This window comes from Trachypithecus francoisi, unplaced genomic scaffold (assembly GCF_009764315.1).
Source record: "Trachypithecus francoisi isolate TF-2019V2 unplaced genomic scaffold, Tfra_2.0 Lachesis_group5, whole genome shotgun sequence".
NCBI classification, from domain to species: domain Eukaryota; kingdom Metazoa; phylum Chordata; class Mammalia; order Primates; family Cercopithecidae; genus Trachypithecus; species Trachypithecus francoisi.
This window is the reverse complement of record NW_022681470.1, coordinates 138,741,020-138,759,136: the sequence shown is the minus strand read 5'-3', so window position 1 is coordinate 138,759,136 and position 18,117 is coordinate 138,741,020. Positions and strand designations below refer to the sequence as shown.

The 18,117-nt window shown below is 53.2% G+C and overlaps 1 protein-coding gene across 3 annotated transcripts; it reads right to left on the bottom strand.

Annotated features, from left to right (window-relative positions):
• Nucleotides 1-5,581: 5,581 nt before the first annotated feature.
• Nucleotides 5,582-17,853, bottom strand: SPC24 (SPC24 component of NDC80 kinetochore complex). 3 transcript variants are annotated; one of them, XM_033200750.1, is made up of 5 exons: nt 17,507-17,853; nt 9,117-9,375; nt 7,975-8,079; nt 7,787-7,863; nt 5,582-6,938 (listed from the first exon to the last, which is right to left on the bottom strand). In XM_033200750.1, the coding sequence occupies exons 1-5, from the start codon at nt 17,664-17,666 to the stop codon at nt 6,832-6,834; spliced, it is 708 nt and encodes a 235-aa protein (XP_033056641.1). In that variant the 5' UTR covers nt 17,667-17,853; the 3' UTR covers nt 5,582-6,831. The 3 variants fall into 3 exon arrangements, with proteins under 3 accessions (XP_033056641.1, XP_033056643.1, XP_033056642.1); XM_033200752.1 differs by having other exon boundaries at nt 5,582-6,086; nt 9,117-9,261; nt 17,507-17,848; XM_033200751.1 differs by having other exon boundaries at nt 9,117-9,261; nt 17,507-17,846.
• Nucleotides 17,854-18,117: the final 264 nt, after the last annotated feature.

Here is an 18,117-nt window from a genome sequence, read left to right as displayed (position 1 = left end):
ACCACGTGATCCACCCGCCTCGGTCTCCCAAAGTGCTGGGATTACAGGTGTGAGCCACCGCACCCGGCCTCTTTCTCTCTTTTTGCTCCCTCTCCCTCTCTCTCCCTGCCACCTGTTTTTTTTTTTTTTTTTTTTTTTTTTTTTTTTTTGAGACAGAGTCTCGCTCTGTCGCCCAGGCTGGAGCGCAGTGGCCGATCTCAGCTCACTGCAAGCTCCGCCTCCCGGGTTTACGCCATTCTCCTGCCTCAGCCTCCCGAGTAGCTGGGACTACAGGCGCCCGCCACCTCGCCGGCTAGTTTTTGTATTTTTAGTAGAGACGGGGTTTCACCGTGTTAGCCAGGATGGTCTCGATCTCCTGACCTCGTGATCCGCCCGTCTCGGCCTCCCAAAGTGCTGGGATTACAGGCTTGAGCCACCGCGCCCGGCCTGTTTCTTTCTTTATTTTTTTGAAACGGAGTCTTGCTCTGTCACCCAGGCTGGAGTGCAGTGGTGTGATCTTGGTTCACTGCAGCCTCCGCCTCCCGTGTTCAAGCAATTCTCCTGCCTCAGCCTCCTGAGTAGCTGGGATTACAGGCATGCGCCACCACGCTCAACTAATTTTTGTATTTTAGTAGAGACGGGGTTTCACCATCTTGGCCAGGCTGGTCTCAAACTCCCGACCTCATGATCTGCTTGCTTCAGCCTCCCAACGTGCTGGGATTACAGGGGTGAGCCACTGCACCCGGCCACGATCTGTTTCTTTTAACCATAAACTGGGAAGAACTTTGAGCACGTCTTAGTCCAGAACTATCAGGGAAGGGGCACTGAATGCCAGGCCAGAGGAGGGTTGCATGAAAGGCTTGGCACCAGCTACTCGGGAGGCTGAGGCAGGCGGATTGTTTGAGCCGATGAAGTCGAGGCTGTGATCGTGCCACTGCACTCCAGCCTAGGCAACAGAGTGAGACCCTGTCTCAGAAAAAAAAAAAAAAAAAAAAAAAAAAGGCTGGGCGTGGTGGCTCAAGCCTGTAATCCCAGCACTTTGGGAGGCCGAGATGGGCGGATCATGAGGTCAGGATGAGACCATCCTGGCTAACAAGGTGAACCCGTCTCTACTAAAAAATACAAAAAACTAGCTGGGCAAGGTGGCAGGTTCCTGTAGTCCCAGCTACACAGGAGGCTGAGGCAGAAGAATGGCGTGAACCCAGGAGGCGGAGCTTGCAGTGAGCTGAGATCCGGCCACTGCACTCCAGCCTGGGCAACAGAGCGAGACCCCGTCTCAAAAAAAAAAAAAAAAAGGCGCAGCCATCCCAAGCTGCTCGCAGCCGCCTGCCCCTCTAGGTGGCCTCCACTATTGGCTGAGGATGCACTTTACCCCTGCCAGGGCCTGGGGAGTCCTGGGGAAAGGGACCCAAGTCTAGTCCTCAGAGGAAGCCGCCCAGTGAGCAGCAGGGCCCGAGGAAGGCTTCAGCCTCAAGACTCCATAGCCCCTGGACTCCCGTCCCCAGAAACACCAGTTCTGAGCAGGGGGCTGGCCGTGGTGTGAGTTCGCGGCCTGCACACCTCCTGCCAATAATGACTAAGTGGCTAGAGCTTTGGGCTGCCCCCTGCCACCCTCTGGGGCTCGGGCAGGTGCAGGTGTGGATGCCCACCCTGGCTTGGCCGCTTCCCACCTGGATGGCTTCGGACACAGGGTGGATTCCTCAAAGGAGCTGCCTCCCATCGGAGAAGCCAGCAAGATCCTCCAGGGGCCGCTGATACATACGCGCTGCCCCGGTCCCGAGTGAGATCACCCTGCCCCTGGCGGGGATTGGGGACTTTGCTGCTTAAGTTCAGAATCCAGGGTCGTCTTGGTCCTGCGTGCCTCAGTTTCCCCATCTGTAAAATGGATGGTCCTGGGGTTGAGCCTCAGTGCTGCAGGGACCAGGGTGGAGCCCCATGTCCTGGGGTCCGAAACCTTACTCCCACCTCGGCAGGGCTGGGCTGAGCCATCAGCAAGCCTCTGGCCGGCCTCCATCATTCAGGAAAGAGCGGGCGGCCGAAGGGGCAGCTCTCAGAGGGAGAGCAAACGGAGGCGGGGGTGGGATGGGGCGGGGCAGGAGGCCGCCGGCCTCAGGCTGTCCTGGGCACTCAGCCAGCGCTGGGCAGTGAGTCAGGGGCCAGGCATGCGGAGTGGGGCCTCTCCCGGCCTCGGAGATCAGGCACCTCCCGGAACCCGCCCGCTGAGCCCCCACCAGGCTGCGTTCCTCTCCCACTCACTCTCCCCATAGAGGGGACCCTGGACCTGCCTGAGGGGGATGGGAATGGGGATGTGGGTGGTGGGCACAGGGCCTCTCTGAGCCCCAGCACAGGCCCCCTGATGGGACCGTCTCTTCCTTGGGGAAACTGAGGTCCAGGTTGCTGGGGTGGAGGGGATGTGGAGTGACAGGGCAGGGCAATGGCTCCTTGGACCCCTCTGGGAACAAAGCCAAGCCATTCCTGTGGGGAGGGAGTGCCAACCCCAGGGTGGGGGGGCACGGGCCCTGGGCCAGGGGTACAGATAAACCTGGGCTCCCAGAACCCTTGTCACTGCAGCCCCTCTGTCCCCATGCCTGCTTTCTCTCCAGGGCACTTGGAGCCGCAGTTTGCAGGACGAGGGAGAAGCGTGCCCATTCCCCCACCCCAGGACTCTCAGCCATGCGTGGGCTGGGCCCACTCCACTCCTGGAGCCCACAGTTGCACCAGTGAACCGGCCAGTGGAGGCAGCCTGTCCCATGTGCGGGAAGGAATGACCACAAAGGTGACAGCAGCGCTCAGCCAACCCTGGCACTGACACCTGACTTGCAAACTGGTCCCTGCCTGAGGCTTCAAGGCAGGTGAGAGGCTTTATGTGTGACTTCCTCCCCGAAGGGACACTGGCAACAGCTGGAGACATTTCCTGTTGTTAAGGCTGAGGGGGAGCTACTGGCATGTGGTGGGTGGAGGCCAGGGATGACACTAACTGTCCTATGACGCCCAGGACAGCCCCCAACACACAGAACGGCCGGGCCCAATGTCACTAGAGCTGAGGCGGAAAAGCCCTGCTCTGCTTCAGGTCTTCAGATCTGGGGGGTCAGGGGTGCAAATAGAGGACTCTGCTCCCCGTTCAGGTCACATAAAAGAACCGGCCGGGCGCTGTCGCTTATGCCCATAATCCCAGCGCTTTGGGAGGCCGAAGTGGGAGGATCGCTTGAGCCCACGAGTTCGAGACCAGCCTGGGTAACATAGCAAGATCCCATTTCTACAAAAAGTGCAAAAATTACCTGGGCACGGTGGCATGCACCTGTCATCTCAGCTGCTTGGGAGGCTGAGGTGGGAGGTTTGCTTGAGCCCAGGAGGTTGAGGCTGCAGTGAGCCGACATCGTGCCAGTGCACTCCAGCCTGGGCGACAGAGTGAGACTCTATCTCAAGAAAAGAAAAAGAGAAAACCCATGAACTTGGAAAATTAAAACGGCCCCAAGGACTTCTAGGAACAGTTAACTGCACGTCTAAACCCAGGCCCGCCATTCTCAGAATCTTTGCAAGCAGAATGGACTGAGATTTCTGACATTTCAGGGCTAGACTCAAAAATCCCTTAAAAAAAAATTTTTTTTTTTTGAGATGGAGTTTCACTCTTGTTGCCCAGCCTGGAGTGGAATGGCACGATCTCAGCTCACTACAGCCTCCACCTCCTGGGTTCAAGCGACTCTCTTGCCACAGCCTCCAGAGTAGCTGGAATTACAGGTGTCTGCCACCATGCCTGGCTAACTTGTATTTTTAGTAGAGACGGGGTTTCACCATGCTGGCCAGGCTAGTCTCGAACTCCTGATGTCAGGTGACCCACCTGCCTTAGCCTTCCAAAGTTGCTGGTATTACAGGCATGAGCCACCATGCCCGGCCCCCTCTTTTCTGTCTTTTTTTGAGATGGAGTCGCATTCTGTCGCCCAGGCTGGAGTGCCGTGGCGCAGTCACAGCTCACTGCAGCAACTTCCCAGGCTCAAGCGATCCTCCAACTTCAGGCCCCTGAGTAGCGGAGGACACAGGCAGGCACCACCATGCCCAGCTAATTTCTATATTTTTTCTTAGTAGAGATGGGGTTTCATGATGTTGCCCAGGCTGGTCTCGAACTCCTGGACTCAAGTGATCTGCCTGCCTTGGCCTCCCAAAGTGCTGAGATTACAGGCATGAGCCACAACACCTAGCCCCTTTCTAAGACAGGATCTTACTGTCACACAGGCTGGAGTGCAGTGGGACCTCCATGGCTCACTGAAGCCTCAACCTCCCGGGCTCAAGTGATCCTCCTGCCTCAGCCTCCCAACTAGCTGGGACTATAGGCGTGTACCACCATGCCTGGCTAATTTTTTTTTTTTTTTGTAGAGATGGGGTTTCACTGTTGCCCAGGCTGGTCTTGAACTCCTGGGCTCAAGTGATCCTCCCCATTCCGCCTCCCAAAGTGCTGGGATTACAGCCACTGCGCCCAGCCTGATCTTTTTTTTTTTTTTTTTCCTTTTTGAGATGGAGTCTTGCTCTGTTGCCAGGATGGACTGCAGTGGTGTGATCCCGGCTCACTACAATCTCCACTTCCTGGGTTCAAGCGATTCTTCTGCTTCAGCCTCCTGAGTAGCTGGGACTACAGGTGCATGCCACCACACCCAGCTAGTTTTTGTGTTTTTAGTAGAGATGCGGTTTCACCATGTTGGCCAGGATGGTCTCGACGTCTTGACCTTGTGATCCACCCGCCTCAGCCTCCCAAAGTGCTGGAATTACAGGCGTGAGCCACCGCGCCTGGCCCTTATCCCTCTTTTCTAGGTTGATCTCCCTGGAGGCCAACGGTTCAGCCTTCTCACCCCAGGACCTCCGAGGGTCACCTGAATGGACCATTTCAGTGTCCGCCCAATGTGCTCAGATGCTGTTAAAGCTGACTGTTCCCTCTGCCTAAAAACACCCGATTAAGAAAGAACTGCACTTAAGTTCATTCATGGAAAGGGACATGAAACCCAAGTCCAAGTTCATGGAACTAACACATCCAAAGACAAAGGTGTATCCGGGGACAACTGTGTGGGCGGGACCCTACCTCCCTCTCTCCTCCCTCAGGCAGGCAGGTGGTGTGCAAACCTCCCTTCCTTAGTGGCACCCAAAACACCGAGGATGGGAGAATGATGAACACATTGATTGGCCGGCCCTGGACTGGAGTACATGTTCAATCAGTTAGGATTTGTGTTGGTATCTGTCATAGAAAACCTCCCAAACCAGCAGCTTACACAAGGTAGAAGTTGAGATTGGTTCTCTCCCTTCTCTCCCCCATTTATAAGTCTGTGTTGATATTTGGCTCTGCTATCATCAGGGAACCAGGCTCCTGTCATCCCTAAGGGACTGCACTCGTCTATCCATGTGGCAGTATGGCTGCCAGGGCTCCAGCCATCAACCCCACATTCCAGGAAATAGGAAGGGGGAAGAAAGGTTGTACTTGTCTTTTAAGAATCCTTCTAGAAGTGTCATGTAACACTTCCACGTACATTTCACTGGCCGGACCTTAACTACAAGGGCAGCTGGGAAGTGTTGTGTTTTAACTCCCAAAGTGCTAGGATTACAGGCATGAGCCACTGCGCCAGGCCAAATTTTTTAATTTTTTTGTAGAGAAGGGGTCTTGCCATGTTCCCCAGGCTGGTCTCCAACTCCTGGGCTCAAGTGATCTGCCCGCCTCTGCCTCCTACAGTGCTGGAATTGCAGGCCTGAGCCACCGCACCCGCCGGCTTATCTTTTTATGTCCTGGCACAAAAGTTGCTTCCGTCCTCCATGAAGCACACTCTGGTGTGGCTCCTGTCAATCTGGGCCTCTCTCTAGTTCTAGAGTGTTGTCTGCTTTTGTGTTGACTCCTCCGTCAGCAGTGGGAGGAGAGCCACGTCACTTGTATCTTGTCTCTCTGGTGCCTAGCAGAGTCTGGGCACACCGTGGCACTCAAACATACCCCCTGAATGAACAAGGGCCAGCCTTGTAACATCTGGGAGCTGTCATCGAATACAACGTTGTCATCTGTCCCATATTGCCACCGATGTGAAACTGCAGGCCTGGCATGGATAAGTCGACTCCCGTTGGTTACCTAGCTGAGGCCACTCTAGGAGCTAAGGCCAAACTGAGAAGCAAAAGAAATCCAGTAAAAAAAAAAAAAAAAAAAAAAAAAAAAAGCCAGGCGCGGTGGCTCACACCTGTAATCCCAGCACTTTGGGAGGCCGAGGTGGGCGGATCACGAAGTCAGGAGATCGAGACCATCCTGACTAACATGGTGAAACCCCATCTCTACTAAAAATATAAAAAATTAGCCGGGCATGGTGGTAGGTGCCTGTAGTCTCAGCTACTCAGGAGGCCGAGGCAGGAGAATGGCATGAACCCGGGAGGAGGGAGAGCTTGCAGTGAGCTGAGATTGCGCCACTCTAGCCTAGGCAACAGAGAGAGACTCCGTTTCAAAAAAAAAAAGAAGTCTAGCTGAGCACAGTGGTTCACACATGTAATTCCAGCACTTTGGGAGGCCGAGGCGCGTGGATCACCTGAGGTCAGGAGTTCAAGACCAGCCTGACCACCATGATGAAACTCCATCTCTACTAAATACAAAAAATTAGCTGGGAGTGGGGGCACATGCCTGTAGTCCCAGCCAATTGGGAGGCTGAGGCAGGAGAATTGCTTGAACCTGGGAGGCAGAGGTTGCTGTGAGCTGACATTGTGCCATTGCGCTCCAGCCTGGGCAACAAGAGTGAAACTCTCTCTCAAAAAAAAAAAATCTATGTACACACGTTTCATTTGAAACGGATCCGACCACAGCAGATGCCTGCTGGGTGGAAGACGCCGCCACGAGGCTCCTGGCTACCACTCGGTGTCCACCAGACTCCACAGGTAGTCGCTGACGAATTTCCTGGAGAGCTGGGTGCTGTCCAGGTGGATGGGCTGGGCCACACTGGGGCCATGATGGACTGAGGCACAGATGTAAGGAAAGCCTGGGACACACAGGCCCTCACACAACCCCATGGAGAAAAGGACACTGCCTTTACTTTTTGTTTTTTTTTTTTTGAGACAAAGTCTCATTCTAGGCCAGGCGCGGTGGCTCAAGCCTGTAATCCCAGCACTTTGGGAGGCCGAGACGGGCGGATCACGAGGTCAGGAGATCGAGACCATCCCGGCTAATGCGGTGAAACCCTGTCTCCACTAAAAAATACAAAGAACTAGCCAGGCGAGGTGGCGGGCGCCTGTAGTCCCAGCTACTCCGGAGGCTGAGGCAGGAGAATGGCGTAAACCTGGAAGGCGGAGCTTGCAGTGAGCTGAGATCCGGCCACTGCACTCCAGCCCGGGCGACAGGGCGAGACTCCTTCTCAAAAAAAAAAAAAAAAAAGTCTTATTCTGTAGGCCAGACTGGAGTGCAGTGGCGCAATCTCGGCTCATTGCAACCTCTGCCTCCTGGGGTTAAGCGATTCTCATGCCTCAGCCTCCTGAGTAGCTGGGACTACAGGCATGTGCCACCACACCCGACCTCAGGTGTTCTGCCCGCCTCGGCCTCCCAAAGTGCTGGGATTACAGGCGTGAGCCACCACACCTGGGCTGCTATACTTTATTGTGTATTTATTGTAGTCACGGGGTCTCACTGATACCCAGGCTGGTCTCAAACTCCTGGCCTCAAGCGATCCTCCCACCTCAGCCTCCCAGGTAGCTGGGACTACAGGTGCACACCACCACACCGGCTAATTTTTACAGGGTCTTGCTATGCACCATTTTACGTCCCTACCTACAGTGCATAAGGGTTAAAATGGCTCCCCAAAAAGGATACTGCCTTTGATCATCCCTGGCTCACACTCATAATCCCACTCAATTTTACTAATTTGGTGGTAAAGTTGAGCCACGTACCTATACAGGAAGACAAAAAAAAAAAGAAAGAAAGTTACCCAGCACCGACTTCAACCAAGAGCCGGACTGCACAAGGAGGCACAGGCAGGCACACGCTTCGGCAGAACCTACACGGCCGAGGGGATTGTGACTGTCGTGTCCTCGTTGACCTCCTTCTCCTGTCGCTCCAGATCCTCCTCGATCTCCTTGAGCTCTTCCAGCTCTCTGGTGAGCTGAGTAGGACAGGTCGTTAAGGACCCCAGCTTTTGAGAGGGCTGCCCCTGCGCTAACTGCAGCTGGGAGGCCCAGGGTCTTGGCTCTATCTACGTACACTTTCTACTTTGAGTCAGAGTTTTGCTTTGTCACCCAGGCTGGAGTACAGTGGCATGATCTCAGCTCACTGCAACCTCCGCCTCCCAGGTTCAAGTGATTCTCAAGCCCCTGCCTCCCGAGTAGCTGGGATTATAGGCGCACACCACCACCTCCTGCTAATTCATGTATTTTTAGTAGAGGCAGGATTTTACCATGTTGGCCAGGCTGGTCTCGAACTCCTGACCTCAAGTGATCTGTCTGCTTCAGCCTCCCAAAGTGCTGTGATTACAGGTGTGAGTCACCATGCCCGGTCTTTTCTTTTCTGTTTTTTTTCTTTTTTTGAGACAGGGTCTTGCTCTGTCACCCAGGTTGGAATGCAGCCTTAATCTCCCAGGCCCAAGTAATCCTTCCACCTCGGCCTCCCAAGTAGCTGAGACTACAGGCATGTACCACCATGCTCAGCTTGCTTGCTTATTTATTTATGTAGTTATTTATTTACTTATTGAGACAAAGTCTCACTTTGTTGCCCAGGCTGGAGTGCAGTGGCGCGATCTCAGCTCACTGCAAGCTCCGCCCCCTGGGCTCACGCCATTCTCCTGCCTCAGCCTCCTGAGTAGTTGGGAACAGGCGCCGGACACCACGCCTGGCTAATTTTTTTTGTATTTTTAGTAGAGACGGGGTTTCACTGTGTAAGGCAGGATGGTCTCGATCTCCTGACCTTGTGATCTGCCCGCCTCGGCCTCCCAAAGTGCTAGGATTACAGGCGTGAGCCACCGGACCCGGCTTAATTTTTTTATTTTTGTAGAGACAGGGTCTTTGTTGCCCAGGCTGGTGTCCAACTCCTAGGCAACAGGATCCTCCCACCTGGGCTTCCCAAAGTGCTGGGATTATAGGCATGAGCCACTGTGGCTGGCCCTATGCGTGTTTTCTAGCAAGGCTGACCCCCTAGCAGAAAAGGATATAGGAGGCTGGCCTTCAGATGGGCGTCCTCCTCCCCGGCCTCCTGAAGCCCGGCTTCCAGCTGCTGCAGCTCCACGCCTCCCTGGTGCACCTGCTCTTTTGCGTTGAGAAGGCTCTGGGCCACTTCCTTCTCCATGGTGAGGATCTCTGCAGGGTGGAGAGAAGCAGGCTCCCTAGGGTCTGTCCTTCCCCAAGGAGAGCAGAGAGAAGGTGGTTCCCCACCTCCATTGGCAAGAAACATGCCCCTTCTTGTCTGCAGCCCTGTGTCCAGAGAGTTCCACTGGCAACTTGTACAACTACTGTTTCACCAAAACACATTTAAATACACCAAAGATAAAACCTCATCCTTCTTCACACACCTAAAATAGTTTACAACAAAATAGTTGGCCAGACATGGTGGCTCACGCCTGTAATCCCAGCACTTTGGGAGCCTGAGGCAGGAGGATTGCTTGAGGCCGAGAGTTCAAGCCTGGGCAACATAGGGAGATCCTCACTCTACAAAACTAAAAAAATTAGGCTGGGCGTGGTGGTTCACACCTGTAATCCCAGAACTTTGGGAGGCCGAAGCGGGCAGATCACCTGAAGTCAGGAGTTCAAGACCAGTCTTGTCAACATGGTAAAATCCCGTCACTATTAAAAACAAAAAATGGCCGGGCGCGGTGGCTCACACCTGTAATCCCAGCACTTTGAGAGGCCGAGACGGGAGGATCACGAGGTCAAGAGATCAAGACCATCCTGGCTAACATGGTGAAACTGTCTCTACTAAAAAATACAAAAAAACTAGCAGGGCGCGGTGGCGGGCGCCTGTAGTCCCAGCTACTCAGGAGGCTGAGGCAGGAGAATGGCATGAACCCGGGAGGCGGAGCTTGCAGTGAGCTGAGATCCGGCCACTGCACTCCAGCCTGGGCAACAGAGCGAGACTCCGTCTCAAAAAAAAAAAAAAAAAGTTAGCTGGGTGTGGTGGCACGTGCCTGTAATCCTAGCTACTTGGGAGGCCGAGGCAGGCAGATCACCTGAGGTTGGGAGTTCGAGACTAGCCTGACCAACATGGAGAAACCCCATCTCTACTAAAAATACAAAATTAGCCGGGTGTGGTGGTGCATGCCTGTAATCCCAACTACTCAGGAGACTGAGGCAGGAGAATCACTTGAACCCAGGAGGCAGAGACTGCAGTGAGCTGAGATCGCGTCATTGTACTCCAGCCTGGGCAACAAGAGCGAAATTCCGTCTTAAAAAAAAAGGGAGGCCGAGATGGGCGGATCATGAGGTCAGGCGATCGAGACCATCCTGGCTAACACGGTGAAACCCGTCTCTACTAAAAAAAATACAAAAAACTAGCTGGGCGTGGTGGCGGGCGCCTGTAGTCCCAGCTACTGGGGAGGCTGAGGCAGGAGAATGGCGTAAACCGGGGAGGTGGAGCTTGCAGTGAGCTGAGATCCAGCCACTGCACTCCAGCCTGGGGAACAGAGCAAGACTCCGTCTCAAAAAAAAAAAAAAAAAAAGTGAAAAAAAATTAGCCGGCTGTGGTGGCTCAGGTCTGCAATCCTAGCTGCTTGGGAGGCTGAGGTGGGAGGATTGCATGAGCCCAGGAGGTTGAGGCTGCAGTGATCCAAGATGGTGCCACTGCATTCCAGTCTGAGTGACAGAGTGAGACTGTGTCTCACACAGACACAAAGACACACACACACACACACGTTTATAGCAAGAAGCACAGGACTCAGTTTCTACATCCAATGAGCCTTGCAAGCCTGGCAGCTCCCTTCCTCCTGCTCAGCTCCACTCCTCATCTTCCTCAAGGAGGTCCCCCATCGCTCCAAGACCACCCTCACAGCTTTCCTGCTGCTCCTCCTACCCCGCCTGATGTTTTGGTCTCTCCCTAAGCCAATCTGCCAATCCATTCTGCTCTCTGCTGCATGAGAGGCCAAGTGGGAAGTCACTCCCCTGCTCAAAGACCTACCATGGCTCCCCAGTGTCTCCAGGATAAAGCCCAGATCTCCTTTTACATCTTCACAATCCTGAACAGCTTCTTTCTCCCTACCATGAACTTTTCTCTCTGTTCATCATTTTGCACATACGCCTCGGTTCTCACCTGGGCCCCTGTGCTCCATGGAATGTCCCCATGCTCCCGCCCAGCAGGCACACCCGTACCTGGCCTTCAAGGCCTCCTGGGTGATGCCCAGCTCAGGCAGTGGGGCGCTCTCCTCTCCCTCCCAGAGTGCAGCTGTGCTTCCAGGACAGCCCCTGGCACACTGAATGATTCCTTCCTCACCTTTCTACTTCAAATCAGACACCGCCTCTTCTATTCACTGTATGTCTCCAGCACCTACCCGAAATAAAAATGTGTTGAACAAAACACCCAGAAAGAGCAAAAACATCTTGGCCAGGTGTGGTGGCTCACGCCTGTAATCCCAGCAATTTGGGAGGCCAAGGTGGGTGGATCATTTGAGGTCAGGAGCTCAAGACCAGCCTTGCCAACGTGGTAAAATCTCTACTAGAAATACAAAAATTAGGCCAGGCACGGTGGCTCACGCTTGTAATCCCAGCACTTTGGGAGGCCGAGGCAGGCAGATGACGAGGTCAGGAGTTCGAGACTAGCCTGGCCAACACAGTGAAACCCCGTCTCCACTAAAAAATATAAAAATTAGGGGGTTGGGGGCTAGGGGAGGGATGATATTAGGAGAAATACCTAATGTAGATGATGGGGATGGGTTGATGGGTGCAGCAAACCACCATGGCATGTGTATACCTATGTAACAAACCTGCACATTCCAGATATCCCAGAACTTAAAGTATAATAATAATAGTAAAAAAAAAAAAAAAAAAAAAAAAAAAAGGAAAATAAAATATGTGACCTTGTGGGGAAAAAAAAGGCTTGGCACAGTGGCTCACGCCTGTAATCCCAGCACTTTGGGTGGCTGAGGCGGATGGATCACCTGAGGTTGGGAGTTCAAGACCAGCCTGACTAACATGGAGAAACCCCATCTCTACTAAAAATACAACATTAGCCAGGTGTGGTGGCGCATGCCTGTAATCCCAGCTACTCGGGACGCCAAGGCAGGAGAATCGCTTGAACCCGGGAGGAGGAGATTGTGGTGAGCCGACATCGCGCCATTGCACTCCAGCCTGAGCAACAAGAGCAAAACTCCGTCTTATAAAAAAAAAAAACAAAAAACGCTACTGGTGGCTGGGCACAGTGGCTCATGCCTGGAATCCCAGCACTTTGAGAGGCCAAGGCAGAAGAATTGCTTGGACCCAGGAGTTTGAGACCACCCTAGGCAAGGTGGCAAAACCCCATCTCTACTAAAAATACAAAAAATTAACTGGGCGTTGTGGTGTGTACCTGTAGTCCCAACTACTTAGGAGGCTGAGATGGGAGGATCACCTGAACCAGGGAGGTTGAGGCTGCAGTGAGCCATAACTGCTGTCACTGTGCCACTGCACTCCAGCCTGGGTGACAGAGAGATATGCTTTCTCAAAAACCCAAACCAAACCAAACCAAAACAAAAATGGCTACTGTTCCTTCCTAGAAACCTGCCAACTCAGAGAATGCAGATTAAATGCTTCCCAAAAGGCCCATGTTTAAGTTTTAGAAACTTACATTAAGTTACTTTTAATCACAGTATGACATGTATATGGTTCTGCAAACATAAACACACATGCACACACCCTTCTCCAAGCCTCTCCGCCCCTCTGAAGCAGCCACTTTCAAGTTTTAGCTGTTTTCTCTGGCACTGGCCTCCACATTTCTAAGTAACTTGCTTATGCTGCTATTTCTTGATGGGTCTGGTTCGGATGGTGCCTGCTGATTTCCTGTTAGGACAGCTGAGGCTCGGCTGGCTCACACAGCCTTCCCACCCGCTGTCTGTCCGCCCTCCCGAGGGACAACCGACTCTTCTTGAATTCTTCCCTGAAGAGTAATCTCTACCCCATGGCTGTTCATTATAAGGTGCTCCTACTTGACATATTCTCACACAGCTCTCTGAGGGGACACTTTTTTTTTTTTAAGATGGAGTCTTGCTCTGCCACCAAGGCTGGAATGCAATGGCACGGTCTCAGCTCACTGCAACCTCCACCTCCCAGGTTCAAGTGATTCTCCTGCCTCAGCCTCCTGAGTAGCTGGGATTACAGGTACCCACCACCACGCCTGGCTAATTTTTATATTTTTACTAGAGACGGGGTTTCACCATGTTGGCCAGGCTGGTCTGGAACTCCTGACCTTGTGATCCGCTCGCCTCAGCCTCCCAAAGTGCTTGGATTACAGCTGTGAGCCACTGCACCCAGCCTTTTTTTTTTTTGAGACAGAGTCTTGCTCTGTTGCCCAGGCTGGAGTGCAGTGGCGTGATCTCGGCTCACTGCAAGCTCCGCCTCCCGGGTTCACACCATTCTCCTGCCTCAGCCTGCCGGGTAGCTGGGACTACAGGAGCCCGCCACCACGTCTGGCTAATTTTTTTTTTATTCTTAGTAGAGACGGGGTTTCACCGTGTTAGCCAGGATGGTCTCGATCTCCTGACCTCATGATCCGCCCGCCTTGGCCTCCCAAAGTGCTGGGATTACAGGCATGAGCCACCGTGCCCAGCATTTTTTTTTTTTAACTTTTATTTTACTATTATTGGCCGGGCGCAGTGGCTCAAGCCTGTAATCCCAGCACTTTGGGAGGCCGAGACGGGAGGATCACGAGGTCAGGAGATCAAGACCATCCTGGCTAACACGGTGAAACCCCATCTCTACTAAAAAATACAAAAAACTAGCCGGGCGAGGTGGCGGGCGCCTGTAGTCCCAGCTACTCGGGAGGCTGAGGCAGGAGAATGGCGTAAACCCAGGAGGCAGAGCTTGCAGTGAGCTGAGATCCGGCCACTGCATTCCAGCCTGGGCGGCAGAGTGAGACTCCGTCTCAAAAAAAAAACAAACAAAAACAAACAAAAAAAAAAACTTTTCTTTTAGTATTATTTTTGAGACAGTCTTGCTCTGTTGCTCAGGCTGGAGTGCAGTGGCATGATCTCAGCTCACTGTAATCTCTGCTTCCCGGGTTCAAGCTATTCTCCTGCCTCAGTCTCCCGAGTAGCTGGGATTACAGGCATGCGCCACCATGCCTGGCTAATTTTTGTATTTTTAGTAGAGACAGGGTTTCACCATGTTGGCCAGGCTGGTCTTGAACTCCTGACCTCAGGTGATCTGCCTGCCTCAGCCTCCCAAAGTGTTGGGATTACAGGCATGAGCCACCATGCTTGGCCTATTTTTTTGAGACAGTCTTGCTTTGTCATCCAGGCTGGAATACAGTGGTGTGACCTCAGCTCACTGCAGTCTCCAACTCCCAGGTTCAAGCGATTCTCTCGTTTCAGCCTCCCAAGTAGCTGGGATTACAGGCACTTCGGGAGACCAAGGCTGGCAAATCACGAGGTCAAGAGTTCGAGACTAGCCTGGTCAACATGGTGAAACCCTGTCTTTACTAAGAATACAAAAATTAGCTGGGCGTGTTGGCATGTGCCTGTAATTTTTGTAATTTTAGTAGAGACCGGTTTCACCATGTTGACCAGGCTGGTCTTGAACTCCCGTTCTCAAGTGATCCACTCACCTCAGCCTCCCAAAATGTTGGGATCACAGGCATGAGCCACTGCGCCCAGCCAGCCTGAGAGTGTACTTTAATTCCTCTGCCCCGCATCTGCGATATGAAAAACAGGTCCAGAGACAGACAAGTTCAGTGACTCGCCCACAAGCACATAGCTCCAAACCTAGGATATGAACTGGATCTGTTTGATCCAAAGCCCAGGATCCCTGGATCCTCACTCTCAGTTTTCTTGGCCCCAGATTCATCCATTCTGCTAACAGCCAGGCTGGCTGAGTCACACCATTCTCCTAAGCCATCAAAGAAGGGTGAGTTAATGGAGGGGTGGAAAGAGGAGGAGGGAAGGAGGGAAGAGCCTGCCTGGGACATTACACTCGGATAATATTCAGACTCCTCCTGGGTGCTCACCAGGCCTGGCAGTCAGGCAGCTGCTGAGCTCATCTTCTGCTCGCCAAGTTCATTCTCACCTCCTGACCTTCGCATTTGCAATCCACGCTGCCAGGAACACCATTCGTGAGCCATTCTGTGGCCGGCTCCACAGGCCAATCAAGGCTCAGCCCAGGCCTCCTCATAAAATGTGACTGTACAAGGCATCCGAAACCCCTGGCACTGCAGCTGTCAGGGAGAACTGTATGGCAGTTCCTCAGAAATTAAACTTTCCATTACCATTTGATCTGCTTCTGGCTGAATACAAAAAAGAATTGAAAATAAGAGTCTTGGGCTGGGTGCAGTCGTTCATGCCTATATTCCCAGCACTTTGGGAGACCGAGGTGGGCAGATCACGAGGTCAAGAGTTCGAGCCCAGCCTGGTCAACATGGTGAAACCCTGTCTTTACTAAGAATACAAAAATTAGCTGGGTGTGTTGGCACGTGCCTGTAATCCCTACTTGGCAGGCTGAGGCAGGAGAATCGCTTGAACCGGGGAGGCACAGGTTGCAGTGAGCAGAGATCACACCACTGCTCTCCAGCCTGGGCGACAGAGCAAGACTCTATCTTGAAAAAAAAAGAAAAGAGTCTTGAAGAGATATTTGGTCACCCGTGTTCATAGCAGGGTTATTCACCACAGCCAAAAGGTGGATATAACTCAAGCGTCCATGGATGGATGAATGAATTAACACAATGTGGTCCATCCTTCTATATCATGGAATATGACTCAGCTTTAAAATGGAAGGAAATTCTGGCCAGGTGTGGTGGCTCACACTTGTCATCCCAGCACTTTGGGAGGCTGAGGCAGGTGATCACTTGAGGCTGGGAGTTCAAGACCAGCCTAGCCAACATCGTGAAACTCTGTCTCTACTAAAAATACAAAAATTAGCTGGGTATTGTGGTGCATAAGTATCTTCTCAGCTACTTGGGAGGCTGAGGTGAGAGGATCACTTGAGTCTGGGAGGCAGAGGTTGCAGTCAGCCAAGATCACACCACTGTATTACAGCCTGGGCAATGGAGCGAGACTCTGTCTTACAATAAGTGAATAAAATGGAAGGAAATTCTGACACAGGCTATAACATGGATGAACCTGGAGGACATTATGCTCCGTGAAATAAGTCAGACACAAAAGGGTAGATATTGTATGATTCCACCACGAAGGGTAGATATTGTATAATTCCTCTGGAAGTTCCTAGAGGAGTCAGATTTGAGACAGAAAGGAGATCCCTGGTGGGTGCCAGGGTCTGAGAAGGGGATGTGGACTGAGTGTTTTATGGGGGCAGAGCTTCAGTTTGGAAAGATGAGAAAGTTCTGGAGATAGATGATGGTGATGATGGTTGCACAGCAGTGTGAATGTGCCTAACGCCACTGAACTGTGCAGTTAAAAATAGTGAAGATGGGCCGGGCGCGGTGGCTCAAGCCTGTAATCCCAGCACTTTGGGAGGCCGAGACGGGCGGATCACGAGGTCAGGAGATCAAGACCATCCTGGCTAACACGGTGAAACCCTGTCTCTACTAAAAAATACAAAAAAAACTAGCCGGGCGAGGTGGTGGGCGCCTGTAGTCCCAGCTACTCGGGAGGCTGAGGCAGGAGAATGGCATAAACCCGGGAGGCGGAGCTGGCAGTGAGCTGAGATCCGGCCACAGAGGGAGACTCCGTCTCAAAAAAAAAAAAAAAAAAGTGAAGATGGGCCAGGCACAGTGGCTCACGCCTGCAGTCCCAGTACTATGGGAGGCCAAGGCAGGCAGATTACCTGAGGTCAGGAGTTCGAGACCAGCCTGGCCAATGTGGTGAAACCCCATCTCTACTAAAAATACAAAAATTAGCCGGGTGTGGTGGCAAGCGCCTGTAATCCCAGCTACTCAGGAGGCTGAGGTAGGAGAATATCTTGAAGCCGGGAGGTGGAGGTTGCGGTGAGCCCAGGGCCTAGCAGCAACAGGTGATCCATAAAACATCTGAATGCCTTCAGGAAGAAGGGATGGGCTATTGTCACAACTATTTGACAAGGAAGGAAGCTGAGGCACAGAGAAGTTAAGAAACTCACCTCAAGTCTCACAGCGGACATGGGGACGGGTGCTGGGATGCAAACCCGGAGCTTTGACTACTGAACTCCAATTCAAACCCTAAGACCCCCAGCTCCTGCTCACGGAGCGCTCAGAAGGGGCCAACCCCTCCGGGCTCCTGTATTTACCAGCAAACCCCTGGGGGGCGGGGGATGGTTGCTGTCATAAAGCCGATTTCTCAGACGGCGAAACTAAGGCTCAGAGGCCGCCGTCCCAGAGGGGATAGGGCAAGAGATGGAAGAGTCCAGGAAAGAAGGAGTGTTGAGGTCGGCCTGGTTGCCCCCTCCCAGCACCCGGGCCCTGTTCCCCGTGGGCCCGCGCCCACGCTCCAGCCCTCACCTCGCAGCTGCTGCTCGGCACCGTCTTGCGTCTCCAGCAGCCGCTCCACCACCTGCTCGTGGCGCCCCAGCAGCCGTCTCTGCTGCGCCTCGGCGCGGTTGGCGCCCAGCAGGCTGAGCAACCCCTGGCTCACCTCCTCTATGTCGCGGAAGGCGGCCATGACTACGCCGAGCCCCAACCCGCGCAAATTTGACTGCCCGCGGAGCCCGCCCTCTTCCCAAAGAGGTTGCTCTCCATTGGAGATTTTTCTACGTCAGTCATAAGCAATAGCCAATAGGCATAGGGAGCAGCGTCTTAGTATGGGGGAAGCCGCCTTGGGTCTGGCCTGGTGCGCCTGCGACCACTCCTCCATCAGTCACCGGCGATGACCAATCGGCGCAGGAAGCGGGAGGCTCCGTTAGCCCTCCCGATGCGCCTGCGCGGGATGGAAAGCGGCTGTTTATTTCTCCACAGGTCGAGCCCCTACTCTGTGCAGGACCGGATTCTAAAGGCAAAGCCTCGAGCAGCTTCTCCTGGAAGTTACATCCTACAGTGTGTGCGTGGGATACACACAATAAGCATAGAGAATAAGTAGATTCTATGAGAGGCTGCGTAGAAATATGGCGTCTGTA